The sequence below is a fragment of the Taudactylus pleione genome, unplaced genomic scaffold, assembly GCF_031769625.1.
Source record: "Taudactylus pleione unplaced genomic scaffold, aTauple2 ptg000037l, whole genome shotgun sequence".
Classification (NCBI taxonomy): Eukaryota; Metazoa; Chordata; class Amphibia; order Anura; family Myobatrachidae; genus Taudactylus; species Taudactylus pleione.
In genome coordinates, this window is record NW_028284439.1 from 13,526,554 (window position 1) to 13,550,654 (window position 24,101).

The 24,101-nt window shown below is 42.6% G+C and overlaps 1 protein-coding gene across 2 annotated transcripts in view; it reads left to right on the forward strand.

Moving 5' to 3' along the window:
• The window catches only part of ECT2 (epithelial cell transforming 2), a 137,369-nt gene that overhangs the window by 61,186 nt on the left and 52,082 nt on the right, over window positions 1-24,101 (forward strand). For both annotated transcript variants that reach the window (XM_088452408.1, XM_088452410.1), the window contains exons 14-17: window positions 2,012-2,148; window positions 2,279-2,398; window positions 6,730-6,798; window positions 23,546-23,656. In XM_088452408.1, the coding sequence (XP_088308534.1) occupies window positions 2,012-2,148; window positions 2,279-2,398; window positions 6,730-6,798; window positions 23,546-23,656 (437 nt within the window). The remainder of the gene's footprint in view (window positions 1-2,011; window positions 2,149-2,278; window positions 2,399-6,729; window positions 6,799-23,545; window positions 23,657-24,101) is intronic.

The window sequence follows — 24,101 nt, forward strand, 5'->3', positions numbered from 1 at the left end:
GTGTGTAGGTTTCTGCACTGTCTGTGTGGCTCCAGAGGAAGATTGCCTCATTACCAGATGTTAGAATTTTTTTCCTAGGAGTTCTGCGAGTTCAGCCTACTTTTGTCCCACCAGTAGCATCGTGAGATCTGTCTTTGGTTAAGGGGCTACATGCTCCCACAATTGAACTTTTGGACTCTGTAGATTTGAAGTGGTTGACAGCGAAGTCACTTTTCTTCTCGCTATCTCTTCTGCTATCAGTCTCTCTAATTTGGCAGCGCTTTCTTGTTGCTCTCCATTTTTGATTTTACACCAGGATAAAGCTGTTCTTCGTACAAGGGAAGGTTACCTTCCTAAGGTAGTGTCCTGTTTTCATGTAAATGAAGAAATTTATAGTTCCAGCTTTTCAGGCTCAAGATCTTTCTGTAGGTGAAGCCTAGCAGGATGTAGTTCGTGCTCTTCGTATCTATGTGGAGGACTCAAATTCTGTTAGTTTTTGTATTATATGGTTTTCACAAACGAGGGTGGACAGCTAATAAACAGACTCTGGCGAGATGGCTACACACAGGCTGATCTCCCTGTCCCAAGCACGGTGACGGCACATTCTACTTGGTCTGTAGGGCCATCGTGGGCATTTAGTCGTGGTGCCTCTGCTGAACAATTGTGCAAGGCAGCCACGTAGTCTTCTGTCTACACTTTTCTTAGATTCTATGCCTTTGATACGTTTGCATCTCAGGATGCTTCCTTAGGGCGATGAGTTCTCCTTTATGTTCAGGAGCGTCCCCCCACACTAGGGGAACTGCTTTAGGACATTCCCATGGACCCTGAAGAAGAAAATTAGAGTTATAGTAGACTTGCCTAGATAACTCCTTTTCTTCAAGGTCCATAGAGTCCACAGGGCACCCACCCCGACGCTCATGGCCGCATTGGGTATTATTTCTTTAGGTCACAGATTCCCTCATTTTGTATAAGTGTTTCTGGTGTACAATTGCTCTTCCATCTCCTGCCTTGAAGCTTGTTAACTAAACTGAAGTCCTATGGCTAGGGGCAGGGTATATATGGAGGAGGACCCCGAGGCATCCTGGGAGCTGAAAGTTTAACTGTTTGGTGCCTGGTTTCCAACCATAATCTCCCCATGGTATCCCTGTGGACCTCGAAGAAAAGGAGTTATCTAGGTAAGTCTACCATAACTAAAAATTTTTGCTTTGTGAAGCTTGGACTAAACCTTACCAGAGGTTTTAGGTTACATGTAGATTACATACCATGTGTACTTTACCTGTTGATTACTCATATATGAATAGTTAGATAAAATACAAAACAGGATCTTTATACTTGAATCCAGTATGTTGTTTTTTTGTTTTCCGAAGCTATGTTTTTATTTCGATTTGGTTATGTACTGTGGGGCTTGGTTAAATAAAAAAAAACAGTTCTCTGGAGCATTGTGAAGATACTCATAGAACGTATTACATTTTTTAAAGTGCTACATTTCTAATGGAGACTATACCTCATGGTACAGTGTAACTGGATAGATTAAAGTATAAAATACCTATTATAATTGTGAAGCATAGGTACAAATGAAAACCATTCTTCTGCTTCCACTCATTTTGCCTTAGGCAAAATGTAAAGGCGCTGTTAATGGGGGACTGTTCTTCAGAATCAAACCCTAAACCAGTGGTTCCCAACGCGGTCCAGGTTTTAGAGAGATCCATGGTTGAGCACAGGTGGTTAAATCAAATTGACTAAGCTACTAATTAAGTCACCTGCGATCAAGGAGAGATATACTTAAAACCTGGACTGTTAGGGTGTCTTGAGGGCAGAGTTTGAGAACTTCTGCCCTAAACTGTGTTGCAAACTGGTAGTTTGCACAATTAATGATTACAGTTCGTCAGAACAATATTAAAAGAGCACGTTAAGTGTGACCCTGCCAGCACATTTTGTGTTCAGTTATGCAGCAAGATAAACTTTAAAAAATAGGAGAATTCTGGAAGTGTGACTGATGTATAAATACCACTCTAATATGTTTGTTTACCAGATATACCAAGAATTTCTACAAAACCTTCAAAAATCTCCACACCTGTACCTCAGAAGCAGTCTGCAAGATGGCAGGTCGCAATGGAATTGTATCAGACTGAGAGCAATTATGTTGACATTCTCACTACAATTGTTCAGGTAACTCAGAACACCATTATGTATAAAGTGCACTTTTTATATTTTAAAATTGTTAAATCATAATGTGCTGTAGTGTGTAATATTAGATTTCATGTAATCAGGTGGTTTAACTCTAAAATACCTTTTGCAGCTTTTTCAAGTTCCATTAGAAAGAGAAGGACAAGTTGGAGGACCAATCCTGGCTCCAGAAGAGATCAAGACTATTTTTGGCAGCATACCAGATATTCTGGATGTACACACAAAAATCAAGGTATTAACTAGTGTTTGACGAGCATTGAATATGTACAAGGTTCATGGTGGGCACTTAAGTAAAGTCAGGTGGGGTATAGAAGGAGAGGGACACAGCCCAAATCAATGAAGACTTAAGTGCCAGGCTCCATACAGCACTGTCTATACCCAGTTATTTCAGTGTCCCCCAGTGGATGAAGGCAAATTACTTGTAAAAACTAAAATATATATTGTTTTTCTCCTCCTGACATCACTACATATTGTATGTCTGTTTGCGTACAGTCCAAGTACTGCAGTTCCTATGTTAATAGACTGCGGAATGCTGACTCTGGCAAGATCCCAGCGAGTCTGCCAGTATTTATATAGCAGCAATTATTTCATAAGCGATACCAACCTGGTTTTGCCTTATATATGATTGCATATATATTTACCGTATATACTCTAGTATAAGCCGAGTTTTTCAGCACAAAAAAATGTGCTGAAAAAGTACCCCCTCGGCTTATACTCGAGTCAAGTGTAACGCTGACCGGACGGAGTTCGGTCAGCGCTACACACTGCCAAACACACAGCCGCCGGAGCCGGCAGCTGCGTGTTTGGTGTAATCAGCAGCCGCTGAGAGTCTGTCAGACTCTCAGCGGCTGCTTCTGCTCCCACTGCGGGAGCCATCTTCCGGCTCCCGCAGTGGGTGATGGGAGACACGTCGTCATGACGTCGTCTCTCCCATGCAAAGCGGCCGGAGGAGCGGACAGCGGCGGGACCAGGAGCGGGAGTTTAAGGTAAGTGTTTATTTATTTTTTTTATTCTTTTCACGTCTCTCTCTACTAGGGGGGGGGGGGACTACAGGGGGCACTACCAGGGGGTGATGACTACAGGGGGCATTATCAGGGGGCGATTACTACAGGGGGCACTACCAAGGGGCATTATCAGGGGGCGATTACTACAGGGGCACTAAAAGGGGGGATTACCACTGGGGGAACTACAAGGGGGGGGATTACTACAGGGGGCACTACCAGGGGGGGATTACTACAGGGGGGGATTACTACAGGGGGCACTAAAAGGGGGGATTACCACTGGGGGAACTACCAGGGGAGGATTACTACAGGGGGCACTACCAGTGGAGGATTACTACAGGGGGCACTAAAAGGGGGGTTTACTACTGGGGGTACTACCAGGGGGAGATTACTGCTGGAGGCACTGAAAGGGGGGATTACCACTGGGGGCACTACCAGGAGGGATTACTACTGGGGGCACAACCAGGGGGAATTACTACTGGGGGCACTACCAGCTGCTGCCATTTCCCACACTAGGCTTCTACTCGAGTCAGTAAGTTTTCCCAGTTTTTTTGGGTAAAAGTAGGTACCTCGGCTTATATTCGGGTCGACTTATACTCGAGTATATAAGGTATATATACATTATTATATGCCGCTGCATGCTCTTTCACGCTGTACACATTCAGCTTAGTTCTCTTTACGCTTGCATTTTATAGCTAGCCAGGATTGTGACCCTTTTACAACTTAGAGCCGTATTCAGTTTGAGCCAAGCCGCTATACTTTTTCGTGTCCTGAGCTTTTCGCCTGTTTTGTAGGCGGAAAAGTATCGCGTTCGTGCCGGCTTTACCCCATAAACGGGACCCGGCGAAACTTGAACAGGCGGAAAGTACTGTCCGATTTGGGGAAATCAGCCTGACACCCCCCAAAAGATGCTCTGACATGGGGGTTATCTATGGTACTCCCAATTTGGCTTGCTGAATGTATTTGTTGTTTTTAAACTGCCTTAATAGCTGCTAAATAGCGGGGGGGTTTTTGCCCCCTTTTTCAAAGTCATTTTTTGGGGTGTCCCTAAGTGTTTTTAACACTTTTTTTGACAGTTTACCTTTGGGGGACTGTCTGAAGGCTGCAGGGGGGGTCCCGCAACGTTGCACCCCAAAACCCCAATTCTGCACTTTTTTTCGCCTGCTATTCATAAGCAAAACTTTTTTGCCTAGTAAATTGCATTGACTTTCCGCCTAGGCGGAAAGTCTTTCAAATTGAATACGGGGTAAAAGCAACACAGGCGAAAATGACGTCATCGGCGAAAAAGTATCACGGATCCGGCATTTTCGCCTCAAATTGAATACGGGCCTTAAACTTGGGTAGTACCTGCAGCACAAAATTGCGTTTCCATGTGCATATTGCTTTAGTTTTCATTAGCTTTAATAATTGAATTTTAGTGCAAATTTATGCAATTTGGCTTATAACAAACCCCAATCGAATGTCCGGTGGAGAATTTACATCTGGAGTTTCACTTGGACAGAGGTGAATGGAATGATTTTAATATGGTTTAGGATACGAACCAAATGGCAATTCCTTGTGAAATTTAAATGTTTACTCTGGGTATGTTCTATGAATTTGTCTCTCGCCAAAAAAAGTCCAATTCTTCATCTAGTTCTTGGGGTCTTTGGTTTTTAATCTGGTTCTTTTGGCTCTTCTGCTTCCACTAGTCGATCATTTGAAGACATTCGTTTTGTGGTCTTTGACCTCTTTTCTTCTAGCTAGTGCCTCAGCTAGATGTGACTCTGAATTAATAGGGGCCTTGTCTTGTAGTTTTCCTTTTTTTTCTTTCCCACGATGATGGAGCAATGTTACGCACTAACCAACCTTTCCAGCCTAAGATGCTATATAGTTTATACCTTTAATTGGGACATAGTTATTCCTGTTTTGGAGGGCAGTTTGTCAGCTTGCTTTTTCCAGCATGGTTAGGGAAAGATATACCTGAATTTGTCTGCCACTCTGCATAAAGCTGGGTACACACTAGACCATATGTCGCCTGATCGTGCCGAAATATCGTCTACATCGGCCAGTGCGTACCCACTATGAGCGACCATGTGCACTCCCGTGGGGACGTTCATCGCATCGACAGATTGAGCCTACATGCTGCTCAATCTGTCAGTTTGGTTTACGACCTACATGCTTGTGGAGGTGGCTGGTGAACGATTGCAAGATTTGTCCATCGTATCGTGCGTCGGTCGGGTACACGCATCGTCTAGTGTGTATCTGGCAGAAGACTTAAGTTTGTTCATCTTGTATGATGCACCGAAAAAAGGGTTGGCCTGCATCTTGGCAAACTATAGCCAGATATATTAGGTCAACCATTCTGCTGGTGTTTTCTAGAGCGGAGTAGACAATTCAGATGTCTCCTCACTCTACTGAATCAGTTAATATTTCTTGGGTAGAGCAACATCTTCCTCTTATCTGTTATGTCAGTCACCCACTTAGTCCTCTGTCCACAAATTTACCTAATTAAAGTGGCTTCAGGTCTTTGCATTGAAAGATACCACCTTAAAATGCAAATTCTGCAAAGCCTGAATGTACCCTCCCCTAGCTTTGGAACGTCCCCATAATGAAGGAACAAGAAAAACAGTATTTTTAGTACTTACTGTGAAGACCTCTAGGGTGACAGGTCTTGAGTTTGTTCTTGACTGTGTATTATCTTGTTTCCACCTTATTCTATGGAGATTTGTTACTTGAGAACTAAGGAGGTGAGTGGTGAGGAGCTTTATACATTTTAAAAGGTAACCTATTGCATACCCTCATTACAATCCCCATGGTGTTAGTGGTCTCTGTCTGGACTGTGATAAATGTATTTCACTGTAAGTACTAAAAATCCTGTTTATAAAGGCACTGACAGATATTGTTTTGCCTTACTTTTGTTTCCTTTACACATGTGCACAGACATTTTCTATGGTGGGACACATAAACAACAAGTGGGATTGATGGATAGAAACTTTGCAGAATTACATTAGTCTGACCTAGAATTAATTTTAGAAGGTTATGGAAAACATGATGACCCAGAAATGACATTGGATTGTCAGATTTTGTATGTTTATTTGCTGATGTTATTAGGCTTGTCTTTTGTTGATTTTAGAGCAATTTTGACTTGGTGCGAGGCCCTTTTCAAGTTTAGAGGGCCTTTCATGTGGCTTTTGAATATGATCAGTGTACCCATTACTGTTGTATAGAGCAGAGGTTCCCAAACGCAGTCCTCAAGTCTCCCCAACGGTTCAGGTTTTAGTGATATCCATGGTTATTCACAGGTGGTTAAATCAAATTTACTGAGGTACTAATTAAGTCACCTGTGCTCAACCATGGATATCTCCTAAAACATGAACTGTTGGGAGGCCTTGAGGACCGTGATTGGTAACCTCTGGTATAGAGTGTAACTGCTGGTTCTTGTCATACTAATGCTGATGAGGTCGGGGTTCTGAAGGCCGCATACAGCACTAGTGTGCCACTGCCTTAATGGCCTCAACTTTAACTTAATTAAATAGAAACATGTTTACTGACAGCATATATTTTTACGTTTTTTCTTTATTAGGGAGATATGGAGAAAATGATGATGGACTGGGCAGAAACCAAAAGCATTGGTGATATAATAATTTCTTATGTAAGTGCTTTGCTTTTATGTAATAATTTATAGTAAAATGCTTTTCGCGAATAAACCTTTTTAAAACATTGTACGGTCATGTATACTGAGACACCAAGTTACCTTTCTGTACAGTCTTTAAATGCTCACATTACCAATATCGTAGTCTTTTCTGATGACAGACAGCTAAATTAAATAAACAATGAGTTAACCACAAACTCAGTTCCAGGCGCTATTAAATTGATCTGATGATGTTAGATTGTTAATAATATCGTAATCTATAGTACGCCGCTCCCCAATAAAGTAGATCTGTTACTACTTAATGGTTAGAGATTATATATATACACAAGATGAATAGAATAAACTATTCCACTTGAGGGTGTGCGATATCATAGATTAACTAAGACACAGATGTAAAAAATCATTAATATTTAATATAATATAAAAGTACCTAGTTCTTGGCTAGGCTTGCATAAAACCATACACCACACAATTCCAATTATATATATATATATATATATATATATATATATATATATATATATATATATATATATAATGGAACAATATCCTGATATATCCCCACTTGACTGTTGATAAACAATAACGTGCCTAGAACCACTAGAGCATGTATCCGATCATATTCTTTCACAATCTCACTCTAGGTAGCAATACTACAATGCTGCCAGGATTGTTCATATATCTTATCCAATATCAATTGATGATCTCTTATTCATTTATAGAGAAAATATGAAAGGTCCTTTATCAAATGAGGAATAGAACCTCTTAAGTGGCTTCTTCTTGTGGAAAAAAAAAGAAACAAAAAGCATTAGGGTATAATGGTATCAACTGCTCAGATATAATAGAGCTCTCACTGGCCGTATCCCGTTTTCAATCCGACATCAGTCTTCACCGCTGTTAGCGCAACACCCGCCGTATTTTGCCAAGGAGTAATGGATATTTACTATCATTCATAAGTCATGTATCGCCCCATATGGAATAATAATGGGCGTACTCACAGTCTTGTATCAGACACTCCTGGCTGGCTCCAGTGTTTAATCTTTTTAGTGTATAGCGTGTATAAAGGGAATCGCATCCAGCATCTGAGTCTCCACGAATATCATCCAGTAAGTATCCACAGATATGCCAGGGGTCAGGACTGGTCCAAACAATGTCCCTATAAATGTCCTTGACGTGTTTCTCTGCCTGGTTCAAATGGCAGTTTCTTCAGAAGGTCAGTAATAGAGGGGGACGCTCCTCCAGTCTTTTAAAGCACTCACAACCAATTGGGTGTTTTCATCAATCAATTAATTATAAAACATCTGTGTCTCAGAAACCAGTGCATAATTGCACCTAAGATTTTGTGACAAAACAAACATATCACTCTATCAAAAAAGATCATTCAGAATATAAATACATTCTATTACATACACATATAAAAAGAAAAATCCTTCCTAAATATATTCATATAAATAAATAAATAAATGGCATCATTCAAAAGGATCGCACATAAACCAACATTCTACATAAATAAACATAAATAGACTAGAAAATAGCACTGTGTTGTACAGCCACTCTTGTGGTGCACTTGGGGGAATGTCAGCTACAGCAACCTAATGGTCCCATGTTCAACTCCCATCAGTTCCAGATCTCAAATTTCATTTATTATTTATTTTGGTCTCTAAATACAATGGTAATTAAATAACTGATTGCAAAAATAATATTATCAATCATCATTCCGTTCTTCCCCATTAAGTGCAAAAATGGCACAACAAAATAGATCGCTTATGCACACCAATCTCAAAATAGATATTTCTTCCCCTAAAAAAATATCCATAAAATATATAGATACATTATATATATATATATATATATATATATTACACTTAAAATGTGAATTGTATCCATAAATATAGACACCCGTTCAGTGTATTATAACGACAAATAGTATATATAAACATACTTATACATTTCTAAATCTGTATATACAGATAAAAAAATGGAGGTTCAACGAATACTGTTTAATTCAATATTTTCGTTTAGTCCCCCTGGTACCAGGGTCCCTAGCATAAAAATCCAATATGCCTCTCTTGTACATAGGAGACTGAACCTATCTCCCCCCCCCCCCTCCCTACATGTGGGTGATATTTGCTCAATCCCCTGTAATGAGAGTTCTCCAACATCACCCCCATGACACTGAGTAACATGCCTCGATACACTATGTTGGCAATTTTTCTTAATCCCATTTCTTCTATGTTCCAGAAACCTCGTGTTAAGACTTCTAATTGTCTGACCCACATACTGTTTTCCACATTTACATGTGATTAAATATATAACATATTTGGACGGACAGTTAATAAACTTATCTATAGCGTACCTTTTTTTTGATGACATAGATCTAAAAACAGTACTTCTATGTAAAATAAACTGACAGGTGATTCAAGATTGTTTGCCGCATTTAAAGCAGCCTTTAGGTTTTGTCGTCAACCAAGTTCCCAACTCTGTGCCTTCTTTAGAGGAATTATTAATAAAGAAACTTGGTGATAAGTAATTTTTAAGATTCTTAGCTTTACGAAATGTTAATGTCGGTTGACTCCCAAGAAATGGTGCTAAGATCCTATCCATCTTCAATAACGGAAAGTTCTTACGGAGAATTCTCTTTATTTGCCCTGAACAGCTATTAAATTTAGAGACAAAAGACAATGCGTACTTTTGATTATTATTAACTTTTCCCTTAGTTGTCAACAGAGAGGTTCTATTATATTTTTCCACTTCCTTCATTGCTTCTTCCAAAAATATAGATGGGTAACCTTGTTCTAAAAAAGCTAAAGTCAGCTCCCCTGCCTGTTCTCTAAAAGTTGTTATATCCGAGCAGTTACGTTTAAGGCGTAGGTATTGGCCTTTCGGTATATTTTTCTTCCACTTATAATAATGACAACTAGAAAAATTCAAATACCCATTACTATCTACCTCTTTTTTATACGTTCTAGTAATTAACTCATTGTTACTAACAGAGAGAGCGATATCCAAATAATTAATGTGCAAAGGGTGAGAAATGTGTAAACCGCAACCCAAAAGAATTAGAGTTAAGATATGTGATAAATGATAAAATAGAACTAGAATCCCCGTCCCAAATAATAAAAAGATCCTCAATGTATCTGCCATAGAGCACCAGATTCGCCCCGAAAGGTCCTCCCCAGATGTACTGATCTTCGAATAGACCCATGTACATATTGTCGAAGCTCGGGGCGAACCTGGTGCCCATGGCAGTACCATGTGTCTGAAGATAAAACTGGGAGTCAAATAAAAAATAATTGTGTGTCAACATAAAATTGATAGAATCTAAAATAAACTCACGTCTCTTGGTCTCAAGTCCCACATCAGAGTCAAGGTAGTGACGAGAGGCCTGCACACCTCCTACATGTGGAATATTGGTGTACAGTGCCTCCACATCACAGGTAACCAATTGGTACCCCTCACACCATTCCACGTCCCCCACCATCTGGAGGAAATGGGTGGTGTCTCTGATGTGGGACCTGAGAGCCACGACATGAGCTTGTAAAAAAGAATCAACGAAAGCAGAGAGATTAGATGTGAGGGACCCTATACCAGATATAATTGGACGAAACCAAAGACTTGTGTATCTTGGGGAGGTGATAATATGTGGGAACAATGGGGAAACTAATAAACAAAAATTTTAAACTCCTCTTTGGTTATCGCTTTCTCTTTCAGAGCTCTCTCCAAAAGTAATTTCAGCTCCTGAGTATATTCTTTAGTAGGATCGGATTACAGCTTTTTATAAAAATTTTCATGTGTTAGCTGTCTTAAAGCTTCATTCAAATAATCAGATGTATCCTGAATGACCGTGCCTCCACCTTTATCTGCACTCTTTATCATAATCATTTTATCCTCCATCAGATTTTTTTAGAGCCCTCCTCTCATTTTTATTAAGATTATCATAACAACCTCTTTTTCCTTATTAAAATTTTTTGAATTCTTATCACATAAAACCCTAAAATCTTCCAACGTAGAGGTATAAAAGGATTCAATATAGGCACCCTTATATTGTGTTGGGTAAAACTCTGATTTCTTTTTAAAAACTTTTTTTCCCTCATTCACTTCAAAAAGTTTTAATATCTCACCCTCTTCATTCTTTGTTTTACCCTCAATATGTAGTTCTTCTAAAGTCTGTAGGGCAGAAGAATCTCCATCGTCTAAAATAATCGCATTACCCTCTATATCTCTATTTTTAAGTGTTTTGTTGGCAAAATACCTTTTTCTACAAAGGTCTCTCACATATCTATTTAGTGATACGAATAATTCAAATAAATAAGGTTGAGGGAAGACCGTTTGGGGCGAATCTGGTGCTCTATGGCAGATACATTGATGATCTTTTTATTATTTGGGACGGGGATTCTAGTTCTATTTTATCATTTATCACATATCTTAACTCTAATTCTTTTGGGTTGCGGTTTACACATATTTCTCACCCTTTGCACATTAATTATTTGGATATCGCTCTCTGTTAGTAACAATGAGTTAATTACTAGAACGTATAAAAAAGAGGTAGATAGTAATGGGTATTTGAATTTTTCTAGTTGTCATTATTATAAGTGGAAGAAAAATATACCGAAAGGCCAATACCTACGCCTTAAATGTAACTGCTCGGATATAACAACTTTTAGAGAACAGGCAGGGGAGCTGACTTTAGCTTTTTTAGAACAAGGTTACCCATCTATATTTTTGGAAGAAGCAATGAAGGAAGTGGAAAAATATAATAGAACCTCTCTGTTGACAACTAAGGGAAAAGTTAATAATAATCAAAAGTACGCATTGTCTTTTGTCTCTAAATTTAATAGCTGTTCAGGGCAAATAAAGAGAATTCTCCGTAAGAACTTTCCGTTATTGAAGATGGATAGGATCTTAGCACCATTTCTTGGGAGTCAACCGACATTAACATTTCGTAAAGCTAAGAATCTTAAAAATTACTTATCACCAAGTTTCTTTATTAATAATTCCTCTAAAGAAGGCACAGAGTTGGGAACTTGGTTGACGACAAAACCTAAAGGCTGCTTTAAATGCGGCAAACAATCTTGTATCACCTGTCAGATCTAAAAACAGTACTTCTATGTAAAATAAACTGTCATCAGAAAAAAGGTACGCTATAGATAAGTTTATTAACTGTCAGTCCAAATATGTTATATATTTAATCACATGTAAATGTGGAAAACAGTATGTGGGTCGGACAATTAGAAGTCTTAACACGAGGTTTCTGGAACATAGAAGAAATGGGATTAAGAAAAATTGCCAACATAGTGTATCGAGGCATGTTACTCAGTGTCATGGGGGTGATGTTGGAAAACTCTCGTTACAGGGGATTGAGCAAATATCACCCACATGTAGGGGGGGGGGGGGATAGGTTCAGTCTCCTATGTACAAGAGAGGCATATTGGATTTTTATGCTAGGGACCCTGGTACCAGGGGGACTAAACGAAAATATTGAATTAAACAGTATTCGTTGAACCTCCATTTTTTTTTTTATCTGTGTATACAGATTTAGAAATGTATAAGTATGTTTATATATACTATTTGTCGTTATAATACACTGAACGGGTGTCTATATTTATGGATACAATTCACATTTTAAGTGTGTGTGTGTGTGTATATATATATATATATAATATTTTATGGATATTTTTTTAGTGGAAGAAATATCTATTTTGAGATTGGTGTGCATAAGAGATCTATTTTGTTGTACCATTTTTGCACTTAATGGGGAAGAACGGAATGATTGATAATATTATTTTTGCAATCAGTTATTTAATTACCATTGTATTTAGAGACCAAAATAAATAATAAATGAAATTTGAGATCTGGAACTGATGGGAGTTGAACCTGGGACCATTGGGTTGCTGTAGCTGACATTCCCCCAAGTGCGCCACAAGAGTGGCTGTACAACACAGTGCTATTTTCTGGTCTATTTATGTTTATTTATGTAGAATGTTGGTTTATGTGCGATCCTTTTGAATGATGCCATTTATTTATTTATATGAATATATTTAGGAAGGATTTTTCTTTTTATATGTGTATGTAATAGAATGTATTTATATTCTGAATGATCTTTTTTGATAGAGTGATATGTTTGTTTTGTCACAAAATCTTAGGTGCAATTATGCACTGGTTTCTGAGACACAGATGTTTTATAATTAATTAATTGATTGTTGAAAACACCCAATTGGTTGTGAGTGCTTTAAAAGACTGGAGGAGCGTCCCCCTCTATTACTGACCTTCTGAAGAAACTGCCATTTGAACCAGGCAGAGAAACGCGTCAAGGACATTTATAGGGACATTGTTTGGACCAGTCCTGACCCCTGGCATATCTGTGGATACTTACTGGATGATATTCGTGGAGACTCAGATGCTGGATGCGATTCCCTTTATACACGCTATACGCTAAAAAGATTAAACACTGGAGCCAGCCAGGAGTGTCTGATACAAGACTGTGAGTACGCCCATTATTATTCCATATGGGGCGATACATGACTTATGAATGATAGTAAATATCCATTACTCCTTGGCAAAATACGGCGGGTGTTGCGCTAACAGCGGTGAAGACTGATGTCGGATTGAAAACGGGATACGGCCAGTGAGAGCTCTATTATATCTGAGCAGTTGATACCATTATACCCTAATGCTTTTTGTTTCTTTTTTTTTCCACAAGAAGAAGCCACTTAAGAGGTTCTATTCCTCATTTGATAAAGGACCTTTCATATTTTCTCTATAAATGAATAAGAGATCATCAATTGATATTGGATAAGATATATGAACAATCCTGGCAGCATTGTAGCATTGCTACCTAGAGTGAGATTGTGAAAGAATATGATCGGATACATGCTCTAGTGGTTTCTAGGCACGTTATTGTTTATCAACAGTCAAGTGGGGATATATCAGGATATTGTTCCATTATAATATATATATATATATATATATGTATATATATGTATTGGAATTGTGTGGTGTATGGTTTTATGCAAGCCTAGCCAAGAACTAGGTACTTTTATATTATATTAAATATTAATGATTTTTTACATCTGTGTCTTAGTTAATCTATGATATCGCGCACCCTCAAGTGGAATAGTTTATTCTATTCCTCGTATGTATGTATGTATATGTATGTATATGTATGTATGTATGTATATATATATATATATATGTGTGTGTGTATATTCTAAATTAAATGTTTTAGAATTTATTACAAAGCGGATTATATATTTTAATTATATGTGAGATTAATGGTTTACGTGTAATGGGCAGCTAAATGGGTTGTAATACGGATGTGTACACAATCATCTTGCCTCCGTGCGCTACAAGTTGCGTTAAACAACACGTGAGCGCCGTGCGACTCTGTAGCGCCAAGCATCTTTTAGTGTGACTTATTGCCTTCAAATGTCTTATTCACAAAATGATATCAATAGTACGCACAAGCAGCTTCTGCTGATTAAAATGATACGTGGCATGCCTATATTATGTGTGCAACTGTGGCTGCATATGCATGCTAAATACTAGGTTACAGTGTTAGCGGCTGTGACACTAATGTAGTATTTCACCCGCAGTTGCACACAAAACATAGGCAAGCCGCATATCATGTTAATCAGAAGAAGCGACTTGTGTATTCTATTCATATCACTTTGCGAGTGAGACACATTTGAAGGTAAAAAGTCAACGAGAAGATTCAACGCTACCAAGTCGCACCACGGTATTGCGCAATGAGAAGGGCTGTTTAACGCGCAAGGAAGTAAAAATGTATGTGGACACATCTGTATGTAATAATTTTTGTAATTTCATGACAATTACATTTTAATAAAGGACAGATGTATCCTTTCTTGCTAATGCACCCAAATTGTATAGAATGTCTCTAGGCACAGCCTCAATACCAGAGTTACAATTGCAAAGAACATTATAAGTATTTCTATCTTTAAGTATTCCATAATATGGTCTCCATTAAGAAAATTGTCCCTGTTGCATGTCACTAAATATGATTTAATGCAGCTATTTTATTGATTTATATTTAATAATTTTCTTATTCCTGTGTAGCTTTAAGTAAAACATATCATGTATTTCTACTTCAGGGTCCATAAGGGGTCCACAGGGTTGACCTTGGGGTATAGCTGGATCTGGATCCACGGGCACCACGCAGTTAAAGCTTTGCTGCTCCCAGGATGCACTTGGGTCCGTCCTCCTCTATACCCCGCCCCCGACCACAGGCACCTCAGTTTTAGTTGGTGCCCGGCCGGAGTCGGGTCACCCTGTCGCAGTGGGGCTGCAGGAGCAGGAGCAGCCCCATAGCTTTATTTTAAAAGAGACATTTTTTATTTTTTTTCTACTTTTTTTACACTTTTAGAGCGGCAGCATCAGACTGTCCTTTAGGACGTCCACGCTGCCGCTCCTTCTCCCCGCTGGCGCCGCAACGCCAGTACAGCTCTGGGGATCGCGGCGGGACCCCAGAGCCTGTACTAGCCGGGCTCTGGGGACTCCCTTGACTGCTGCCGGACGCGACGGGGATCAGGTAAGCCGCGGGTCGCCGCGTGCGGCGGCCCGCGGATACTTTTTATGCAGTCAGAAGCCTCCGGTCTCTGGGGACAGACCAGACTGAAGGCGCTAGCGGCGGCGGCGGGCTCCCCCTCTATTGAGGAATACCCCGCATGTCCGCTAGACCACCAGGGTAACAGGCTGGTAGCGGGACCGGCAACCCGGGGGTTAATTGCTAGCCAGGGGAGACAGCCTTCCCTGTCTAGCGGCTCCTCCCCTCAGCTCAGCACGCCTTTCAACTAGCAGTCTGGCGTCGCTGAGCTGCTCTTATCTTACGGCCACTCCTCCTCTGAGGTCTCCGGCGGCCATCTTTACTGGCAGGCATCGCAGACTCCCAGGCGGTATCAAGTGGACTGGTCCCCCTGTGTACCTCTCCCCTGCTAAAGGACAGTGTACACAGCGCTATAGCCCTCCCAGACACTGAATCTGGGCGGTTGATTGTAGCGGAAGGTGCAGTGAGTACTAACTTTTCTGCATTGTATGTGACTATTGCTAGTGCTGCCTGTCTGTGACTTATTCTCCTTACTGTCAGCTTATAACTATCCCTTTCCTTCTCCTACGGCCCGCAGGTGTGTGGGGGAAGGGCGTTTTTCTGATACCCTCACTTATATAAATCACGTATTTGTGGGGTCAGTCACATACTGTTGTGTGCTACACAGTACCATATCTGGGCTGTTGTCGCATACTGGTGAGTGCGCGGGTGTTAAAACTGTAATTTCTCTGGTGATACGTATTTCTTGTGATTTACGGTATCATGTCTGATGAGGAGACTGAGCGCTCTGTGGCTCCTGTGCTATTTTCCTGCAGATGCTGTGCTGCTGGAGTTGATGGGGAGGACTTATCTCAGGATGGTCTGTGCGGGCGGTGCCAGCTGGTACCGGGCCCCTCCAACCCCCCTGTATCACAGGACCCTCCTTGGGCGATGTTTTCACAGGTGCTGGCATCTATTGCGGACCGGTTATCGGTCCCATCAGCGGTCCCTTCTAGGGCGTTGCCGCAGCCACCATCCCCCATTCCCCGGGTGTTCCACAAATGTTGCGGTCTCCCCCCGGGGCCCAGACTGTGGGTCCTTACTCGGGACTGCCTGTGTATGTGCAGTCTTCCCCAGTGACGCGTCAGTCTGTAGTGCCTTTGCAGAGTTTTGCCCCGACGGCTCCTCCGCCTTGGGTGGATGTTCTCTCCAGCTCCGTACAGAGTCTGGCGGCTTCATCCTCGGCGTTTCAGTCCATGTTGCAAGGCGATGTGCCACCAAGGGCATCTAAACGTCCGGTTGTGAGTTCACTAGCTGCGCAGTTGTCGGACTCGGAAGTGTCCTCAAATGATGGAGAAATCCATGAGGACTCTGACTCTGATGCCATGGGGCAGGAGGTGGAAGCTAAGTCCTCTATTAATGTTCCAGCCTTAGTTAGGGCGGTGCGGGCTATCCTACATGTTGAGGATGATGCGCCGGCTCCTAGGTCGAAGTTTCCTAATTTTAAAAAGGCCAAGGTGACTTCAACTGTGTTCCCCCTGTCTGATCAATTATCGGATCATATGGCGGCGGCCTGGCAATTACCCAGTAAGAGGTTCCATCCACAGAAGAGGTTGGCGGCGAACTATCCTTTTCCTGAAGCTCATTGCAGGAAATGGGAGACTCCGCCGGCGGTGGATTCCCACGTTACCCGCTTGATCAAAAGCGCGACGCTGCCATTGCCGTCTATCTCCTCTTTATACAAGTCTCCACCTTCCTGTCCGTGGGATCCTTCAAAGTCCATTTATTCTCTTTCCAGGGCGGTGGCTCGCCCGTCCATGGCTATCTCCTGGGTGGCTAAAGCCATTGAGGCATGGGCCAATGCCTTGGAGGATACCTTTCCTGATGAGGCTCCGGATATCCAGAGAGCGTTAGTGGGACAGATGCGGGATGCAGCTTCCTATATTGGGGAAGCGTCTTTGGATGCCAGCCTGCTCACTTCTAGGGTGTCGGCTGCAGCGGTGTCTGCTCGGCGCTCCCTGTGGCTGAGGTCCTGGAGGGCTGATGCAGATTCAAAAAAGGGTCTGGAGGCCTTGCCTTTTAATGGTGATTTACTATTTGGTCCGGATTTGGACAAAATAGTGGATACTTTGGCTAAGTCCAAGTCGGCTTTCCTCCCTTCGGCCTCTGCGCCGGCTAAAGTGAGGAGCTCTGCCTTTCGGTCCTTTCGGGTTCAGGGTAAGGCCAAGGGCCAGTCCTTCCCGAGACATTCGGCGACCAAGGCCGCACCCAAGCCCAAGAAGCAAGCATGGAGTGCTCGGCGCCCTTCTTCCAAGCAGGAGGATAAGCCTGCTGCCTGATGGGACGGGCCTCTCTCTGGGGGACCCCAGAGTGGGAGGCCGACTTCTCCAATTCGCCCAGTGTTGGCACAGTACCACCACGGATGCCTGGGTTCGAGAAGTAGTCTCTCAGGGGTACGCCCTGTCTATTCGGTTCAGGCCGCCCCACCAGTTTTTCTGTACGAGTCCTTCTCTGGACAAGACCAAAGCTGGTCAGATTCAGGTAGCTATAGAATCCTTGCTACAAGCAGGGGTCATTGTTCCCGTTCCGCAGTCTCAGCGCGGGACGGGGTACTATTCTACTCTGTTTCTGGTACAGAAACCCAATGGTTCTCATCGCCCTATCCTGAATTTGAAGTCTCTGAACAGATACCTCAGAGTTCCCAGGTTCAGGATGGAATCGTTACGTTCCATCATTCTGGCGATGGAACCCGGGGATTATATGGTCTCCCTCGATATCCAGGACGCCTATCTCCATGTGCCCATAGCACCGGCACATCAGCGGTATCTGAGGTTTGCTATCCTGAACCATCACTACCAATTTCGGGCGTTGCCTTTCGGCCTTTCCACGGCTCCGAGGGTGTTCACCAAGGTGATGGCAGTTATGGCTGCCCACCTTCGGGGTCAGGGTCTACGTCTGTTGCCGTACCTGGACGATCTTCTGCTGCTGGCGAGTTCCCCGGAGGTGCTTCTTCGACATCTCCACCTGACCATTCCTTGTCTTCAAGCACACGGGTGGTTGATAAATTGGAAGAAGTCCTCCCTGATTCCATCACAGCGGATGGTTCATTTGGGAGCCCTGCTGGATTCTCGTCGGCAACGGATTTTCCTGACTCCGGAGAAGGTCTCCTCCCTGCAGCTGCGGATACACAGTTGCCTGAGCAGTTGCCGCTTGTCGGTCCATTCAGCTATGAGAGTTCTGGGATCCATGGTGTCGACATTCGACATGGTGGAATTTGCCCAGTTCCATTCCCGGCCCCTGCAGGGGCTGATTCTATCGGAATGGAACAGGTTACCTCACCGGATCCGCTCTCAGATGCTGGTGTTGTCCCCGGAGGTTCGGCAGTCTTTGGCTTGGTGGCTTCAGACAGCGCATCTGGTCGAGGGGCGCCCCTTTTGGATCCCGGACTGGGTCCTGCTCACGACGGATGCCAGTCTCCGGGGTTGGGGGCTAGTGACCGGCTCATTATCGCTTCAGGGTCGTTGGTCCGCGGAAGAAGCACTTCTCCCCATCAACATCCTGGAACTGCGGGCTGTGTACAGGGCCCTGCAGTCGTCCGGCCCCGCTCTTCACGGAAGGGCGGTTCAGGTGCAGTCCGACAACGCTACCACGGTGGCGTACATCAACCACCAAGGGGGAACTCGCAGTCGGGCAGCAATGTCGGAGGTGTCTCGCATTCTTGCTTGGGCGGAGTGTCACGTTCCAGCGATCTCGGCAGTCTTCATTCCCGGAGTCCTCAATTGGGAGGTGGACTTCCTCAGCCGTCACGACGTGCATCCCGAGGAATGGTCGCTTCACCCAGAGGTGTTTCAGTTACTCGTGGACAGGTGGGGGCTGCCGGAGCTGGACTTGATGGCCTCCCGTCACAATCACAAGTTGCCCGTGTACGGGTCAAGGACAAGAGACGCAGGCGCCTGTCTGGTAGACGCTCTGTCGGTGAAATGGACGTTTCACCTGGCGTATCTGTTTCCTCCGATATCCCTGCTTCCTCGGGTTCTGCGGAAACTCAAGCAGGATGGCGGCACGCTCGTGCTGGTGGCTCCGGCGTGGCTCAGACGTCCTTGGTACTCCGATCTGAGGTGCCTCTCCATCGACGCTCCGTACCTTCTTCCTCAGCGTCGGGACCTGTTGTCTCAAGGGCCCTGCCTTTACCCGGATCTGGGTCGGCTGTCTTTGACGGCGTGGTTCTTGAGACAGCCGTCTTGAGGTCTAGGGGTTTCTCCAGTTCGGTCATTGGTACCATGCTTAGGGCACGCAAGCCTGCTTCCGCGCGGATTTACCACAGGGTGTGGCGCACTTATTTTCAGTGGTGTGAATCCAGAAACTATGATCCTCAGGTGTTCCGGGTTTCCAGAATCTTGGAGTTTCTTCAATAGGGTTTGGACCTCGGCTTACGCCTGGCCTCTCTGAAGGTTCATGTGTCTGCTTTGTCCGTGTGGTTTCAGCGACGGATTGCTACACTACCAGATGTTCACACCTTTTTCCAAGGTGTTCTCAGGATCCAGCCTCCCTTCGTGGCTCCGTGGGACTTGGCGGTGGTGCTGAGGGTCTTGCAGGGTCCTCCTTTTGAGTCGGTGGAGCTCAAGTGGCTGACGTTTAAGACCATTTTTCTCCTGGCAATTGCTTCTGCCAGGAGGGTTTCAGAATTGGGGGCGCTTTCCTGTCGACCTCCTTTTCTGATTTTTCACCAGGACAGGGCGGTGCTCCGCACGTGTCCTGAGTTTTTGCCCAAAGTGGTTTCAAAGTTCCACATTAATCAGGAACTTGTTGTGCCAGCTTTTCAGTCACCTGATCTTTCTGCTGGTGAGGCTTCCTTGGATGTGGTCCGGGCACTTAGAATCTATGGGGACCGGACTGCTTCGGTTAGGAAGTCGGATTCTTTGTTTGTCCTCTTCGGTTTTCACAAGAGGGGTTGGCCTGCCAACAAGCAAACGTTAGCCCGTTGGCTTCGTTCAGTTATTTGTGAGGCTTATGCACAGGAGGGTTTACCTGTGCCAGCCTCTGTTAAGGCTCATTCCACTCGTTCTGTGGGTCCCTCTTGGGCTGCTAGACGTGGCGCCTCCGCTGTTCAGCTGTGTAAGGCGGCTACTTGGTCTTCAATTCAGACGTTTTTGAGGTTTTATACGTTTGACACCTTCGCCTCTCGGGATGCATCCTTTTGGGCGCCGGGTACTCCTTTCAGCACAGGAGCGTCCACGCCCTTAGTTGAACTGCTTTGGGACATCCCCAAGGTCAACCCTGTGGACCCCCTATGGATCCTGAAGTAGAAAACAAGAGATATGGTAAGAACTTACCTTTATCTCTGTTTCTACGAAGTCCATAGGGTCCACAGGGCGCCCGCCCTGACGCACCTGGCTTCAAATGGGCTATGTGGCTGGTCACCGGTTTTCCGTCTCCCATTTCTGAGAGTATGGTTTCTTGTGTGTTCCAGTCTTCCTTCTCTCTGTTTAGTCTCCTCCTCCGGCCTTAGCAGCTTACCAACTGAAATGCCTGTGGTCGGGGGCGGGGTATAGAGGAGGACGGACCCAAGTGCATCCTGGGAGCAGCAAAGCTTTAACTGCGTGGTGCCCGTGGATCCAGATCCAGCTATACCCCAAGGTCAACCCTGTGGACCCTATGGACTTCGTAGAAACAGAGATAACAAAGGTAAATTCTTACCATATCTCTTGTTATGGGCTAGTCTAATGTAGTAATTTCTCATTGATATCACTGTCACCACGTGAATGTATACGTAAATAATTAAGACTAACGTATTCCATTTTAATTCAAACCAATATTGCAGAAACGGTAATCATAAAGTAACTTCATGTATAATATTACAAATCTGTAATGAAATGTAACATTAACAATAGAGCAATGAAGATTAGTAATGTAGGCAAAGTTAGCAATAGTTAAGTACTAACATAACTGTACTTGTATATCCCATATTCCACAGAAGTTTCAGGTGTATAAATACCTAATAATGATGGTGTTGGTGCAAAGTGTGGACTGTGGTAATCCAGTAAAGTAAAACTAAACTATATTAGATTAAATGGATTGCTATCATACAAGTACAGTGTAGCAACATACATTCCAATCCAGTTTGTACATTTTAAGAAATATGGTTGAGTGTTGTAAATCACATAATACGTATATTATATAATATATAATACTATATAATTATAATATATAATTATATAATACTGACAACAATCTTATTTAGCGTTACAATTAGGCAGGACTAGCAAAAAACAGATTAAAAAGTGCTTTTATTGCTCACTATTAATAGATCTAGTAATTTAGGTTATAAAGTTGCTGTAATGTGCATGTTGTTTTTTTATTTTTTTTTCTAGCTGTATTACCACACATCAGTATTTAAATTGACTGACTAAGGTTATTTCAAGCTGTAGGACCAATCTAGAGCAGCAATAATTTTTTACACCTTTTTATGGTCCTGTTAATCGCTCTGTAACCTCTCCTCATTTAGAGACGGTGTACTGAAAGCTATAACTTTGTATCTGTTTTTTTTCCCTCTGTTCTGCTGAGTAACAAATGACTGTCCCCTTAAGCTCTGGTCTTGAGCCTTCATTTGCCTAACAATCTTATCTGGTTTTGGACCAAATAAAACATTTCTTGGTAAAGCCGATGAAACGGGAGTAGTCTTCCATGACCACCTACCAAACATTTAAGCTCGAGGGTATACCAAGCGAAAAACCACTGAAGGTGAAATCTAGCTCCGATGAGCCCAATTTCCAGAGCTGCATACTCTAAATTTTTGATTGCCTTCCAGAATGTGTTCAACTAAGTTTAGCAATTCAGACTTGGGTCTTCTGGATTGTAAACCCTTCAAATTCTGCATGAGGTTAAGAGTCTGTGGGGAACCCCAGATGCAACTTGCATCTGTAAGTGCCACAACATTTGGCATGGGAAAAGTAGTGGGCTACCAACTTCTTCCTGTCTTGAATGCTAGCTTCACCATTAAATCATCCACCGAAGGAGAATTTCTCGTATGTAAGAGGATTACATTCACCCCAGTGTCGTACTTAGAAGAGAACTCTCTTGAGTCTGGACCCTTAAGACTGGATTACAGCAGGACTATGTGTTTCGAAGTTGTAGCCTGGGAGGTAGAATCCTTTCTAAAGAGAAGGAAACCTTAACAAAGTTCTGAACTGACCTCTTTATGCATCGGGTCTAAATAAATTAATCTGGCGGAGTTGCATAGGGCCAAAGAACACCCTCCGATAATTGTATTATGATTACTGAGGCTTCACTTGCTGATGCAGAACTCCACATTGACATGGTGAGCTGTGTGAACTCTACAATAGACTGGAGCAAAGATTAAAGCCAGATACACACTGGTGCGATGTCAGGCCAATATACCGTTTCTACATCGCTCGGTGTGTGTACTCATGAATGTGCACTCCTGCGGTCCCTAGTGACGGTCACCATGTTTGATGTGCTGCACATCAAACCTAGCGATATCGCTAGCAGCCAGAGCATTGTTAATAAATGACAGAGCGGTGATCGTTTCGTCGTTCATTAACGTCGTCCAGTATGGACTCACAATCTCTGTTCTGATATTGGAACGAATGCCCAGCCTAATTCCAGGCTGGTTTCACCAGATCTGGACCCTGTACACTTCAGTGTTCATGTACCTCATAGGATATAAGAGAAAAACACACTCTAGGATGGGGTTGAATTTTTCAATCTATCCTTGAGAGCTGCTTTAAACTGTATTGTGCAAGCTGTGAGTGCTCAATGTACCCACAACAAAAAGTTAACTATTTTCAGATATCTGAAGCAGAATTTAGCTTCATGCTTTTTATTCTGTGCTACTCTCTTTTCAGACAGCGTACCCCATACTCTTTCCCACCTTTGTGAGGAATGTGACATAAGTTGGCCTTCGTGGCAGCAGTGCAGCCTTAAGCTCAAATCTCAAGCTACACATTACACTTTTATAGTATTGTGGAATTTTATAGTTCTACAGTTTATTGTTGAATTGGTTTTATCAAATGCATTTGAGAGCGGCTACTTCACAGTAGTTTGTGTGAACATAATTATGAGAATTTTGATCTTCTTGTCCCTTTGTATGTTTGTTTTAAAATGCTTACACATTTTTAATTTATTTTTATTTTTTTTAAATTATTGATGAAGCTTATTTTATTAACTTACACACAATTTTCTTTTCAGTCAAATGATTTGGTAAAAACCTATCCACCTTTTGTAAATTTTTTTGAAATGAGCAAAGAAACAATTATACAGTGTGAGAAGCTGAAACCAAGATTCCATGCTTTCCTGAAGGTATGCAATTTTTCTTTTATTAAATTACATTTAAAAGATAATGTTCTCTGCCAATGTACAACAAGTGTCTACAAACATCAGTTGGAGCTACAGTAATGCAAATTAAAGCTTTTAATATACCTAATGAAAAGATCTTCTTTGTGGAGAGGACTTGTTTTGCAGATCTTTTTATTAAGTTATAGGTGTTGGTAGTACTCATCTGTCTGCCCTGCACTGCTGCTGCATCGCTTGGCTGGCTGAAATGGTTTAAACAGATTAGAATAAATTGCTTTTTCACAAGTCCTTTGAAACCAGATGATGGTCATGCCCAGGTTGAGCTGGGCATGGGCTGGGCCACATAGGCCCTGCTCCAACAAGAATAGACCTGCATTAAGATATACTTTGCTAGTGTGTCATGCAAAAGACTCTCCATCAAACTGTTTGCCCGCACTGTCAAATGGGGTTG